Genomic DNA, 2385 nt, shown 5'->3' with positions numbered 1-2385 from the left:
ACTCGTTATAATGTTTCATAAGGGGGGAAAATAAATCAAAATTAATGTTTTGGCAGTAGAGTGTAAGTCTGGTCTATTGTCTAGTATAATTTTTAGATTATAGTTAAGTCTATAGTCCAGTCTATAGTCAAATCTATAGTCTAGTCTATAGTCTAGTCTATAGTCAAGTCTATAGTCTAGTCTATAGTCTAGTCTATATTCCAGTCTATAGTCTAGTCTATAGTCTAGACTATAGACAAGTCTATAGTACAGTCTATAGTCTAGTCTATAGTCTAGACTATAGTCTAGTCTATAGTCTAGACTATAGACTAGTCTATAGTACAGTCTATAGTCTAGTCTATAGTCGAGTCTGTAGTCAAGTCTATAGTCTAGTCTATAGTCTAGTCTATAGTCGAGTCTGTAGTCTAGTCTATAGTCGAGTCTGTAGTCTATAGTCTAGTCTATATTCGAGTCTATAGTCTAGGTATTGTCTAGTATAGTCTAGTCTATAGTTTAGTCAATAGACTAGTCTATAGTCTAGTGTATAGTCTAGTGTATAGTTAAGTCTATGTCTTTAGTCTAGTCTATACTAAAAAACAGAAAAACTTTCCCCATTTTCTTGTATTTATTTCACAAATTCATTAATATAACAACTTGAGGACATTTATTTCAACAGTATTATATTTGCGCTGTCATTGCCTCTCCCTTAATTCCCTCTCCCTATCTCTCACACTACACCACATGCTGATACAGCAATGTTCCTGCATGGTTTTCCACTGCGTGTAACCTCAAAACTTTGCAAACTTTCCAATACATTTTGGCCACATCTGATTATGCCGAAAGCAATACGTTTGCCATTCAAAACATCGATGGGTGTAAAGCTCACCGTAAACGTGATGAAACGTAATTTACTGCCATGTAAGTAACGGCTGGGAAATGAAAGAATACCCGAGGAGGTGCCATGATTAATAACCATCGGATCATGTTCAATATTGTTGGAGGTCAGGGCATTTTTGTCATCAAACAACAACAGTTCGGCCTCTAGCCAAAGTGGAAAGAGTAGGCGCGTAATAATAAAACGATTATGCTGTTTGGAGAGACAGGTGCGTACAAATTGTAGCACAACTTCAGGACAAGCTTCGGTAAATAGTTGTATCACTAGACGGCCTAGAGGTTTCTCTTTACTAGTTTGCAAATCTAAAAATATATTTGGCCTTAAAAGTTTTTCTAGTAATTTCGAGTTTTTGGTAATATTTAAATGATCATAACGTTGCCAAACGTGAAAGGGTATGGAATAATTTTTGGTTTTTGTTTCTTGCAAAGGATATTTGTTGTTATCGCCAATTTGGTTATCGTAGTAAGTTAAAGCTTTTGTAAAAGTTTTGTTATTCATTGAGCCTTTGTTTGGCTCGGTGAGGTATCGCATTAGTTCTATAAAATTATTGTTGCGACTTTTGGCATCTGTCGGTTTTGGTCGTGGAGCTTGACTATTCACTTGACTGGTAGCCTGTTTCACACGTAATCGATGTTGTCTATAATTTTGTTGCCTTTCTTCTTCATTCATTGCGTTTTTTGGGAAATTTATGTAAAATTGCCAAAAATTAAGAAAAAATTTTAAATTTCACAAACTGATATATTTAGTTTTGAATTGAAATTATAAATTCGTAACAAATAAACTTGAAAAAAAAATTGTTTCTTTCAGGGTTCTTAAATATTTTTATATAATATATTCGGTTTCTTTATCATTTGTTTCTTAGCTGTTAGAAATTTTTGTAGAAAATTTAGTTTTTATTATTTAAAATCTTAACCCTATGAATATATATAGAAAATTTCAAATTTATTTATAATTTTATAATTTTTAAGTGGTTTTCGTTCTGTGCCAATATTATATTGATTTTTACACATCATCACATACACACATACATACGTATATTTATTCCAGTTATTCTATTAACATTTTATTATTTCATTCTAATAGTTATATAATTTATTACCAAATAATGCTTTATGTTAAAATTAGCTTTTTGTAATATTCCATTTGTGTGTAGGGAATATTATAAACAGATATTACTACACAATTACATACATTTAATAATGCAACAACAATAAGAATACGTTTAAAACTTAACAATGATATTTATGTAAAAAAATTAAATATTATAATACAAACGTTTAAATTTATATGTTAAGGCTAAATGTTGTTGTCATGTCTAAGTCCAGCAAAAGCATAGGCAAGAGAGATTATAGTCTAGTCTATAGTATATATTCTAGTCTAGCCTATAGTCAAGTCTATAGTCAAGTCTATAGTCTAGGTTATAGTCTAGTCTATAGTCTAGTCTATAGTCTAGTCTATAGTCTAGTCTATAGTCTAGTCTATAGTCTAGTCTATAGTCTAGTCTATAGTCT

General features: G+C 31.2%; 1 protein-coding gene across 1 annotated transcript; it reads right to left on the bottom strand.

The window, feature by feature from the left end:
• Nucleotides 1-585: 585 nt before the first annotated feature.
• On the bottom strand, nt 586-1665 carry LOC111680934 (probable inactive peptidyl-prolyl cis-trans isomerase-like 6). The gene has a single exon (XM_023442649.2). It carries the CDS (start codon nt 1541-1543, stop codon nt 707-709), a length of 837 nt encoding a protein of 278 aa, XP_023298417.2. The 5' UTR covers nt 1544-1665; the 3' UTR covers nt 586-706.
• Nucleotides 1666-2385: the final 720 nt, after the last annotated feature.

Source organism: Lucilia cuprina, chromosome 6 (genome assembly GCF_022045245.1).
Source record: "Lucilia cuprina isolate Lc7/37 chromosome 6, ASM2204524v1, whole genome shotgun sequence".
Taxonomy (NCBI): Eukaryota; Metazoa; Arthropoda; class Insecta; order Diptera; family Calliphoridae; genus Lucilia; species Lucilia cuprina.
The sequence above is the reverse complement of the archived record's forward strand: the minus strand, read 5'-3'. Positions and strand labels throughout refer to the sequence as shown.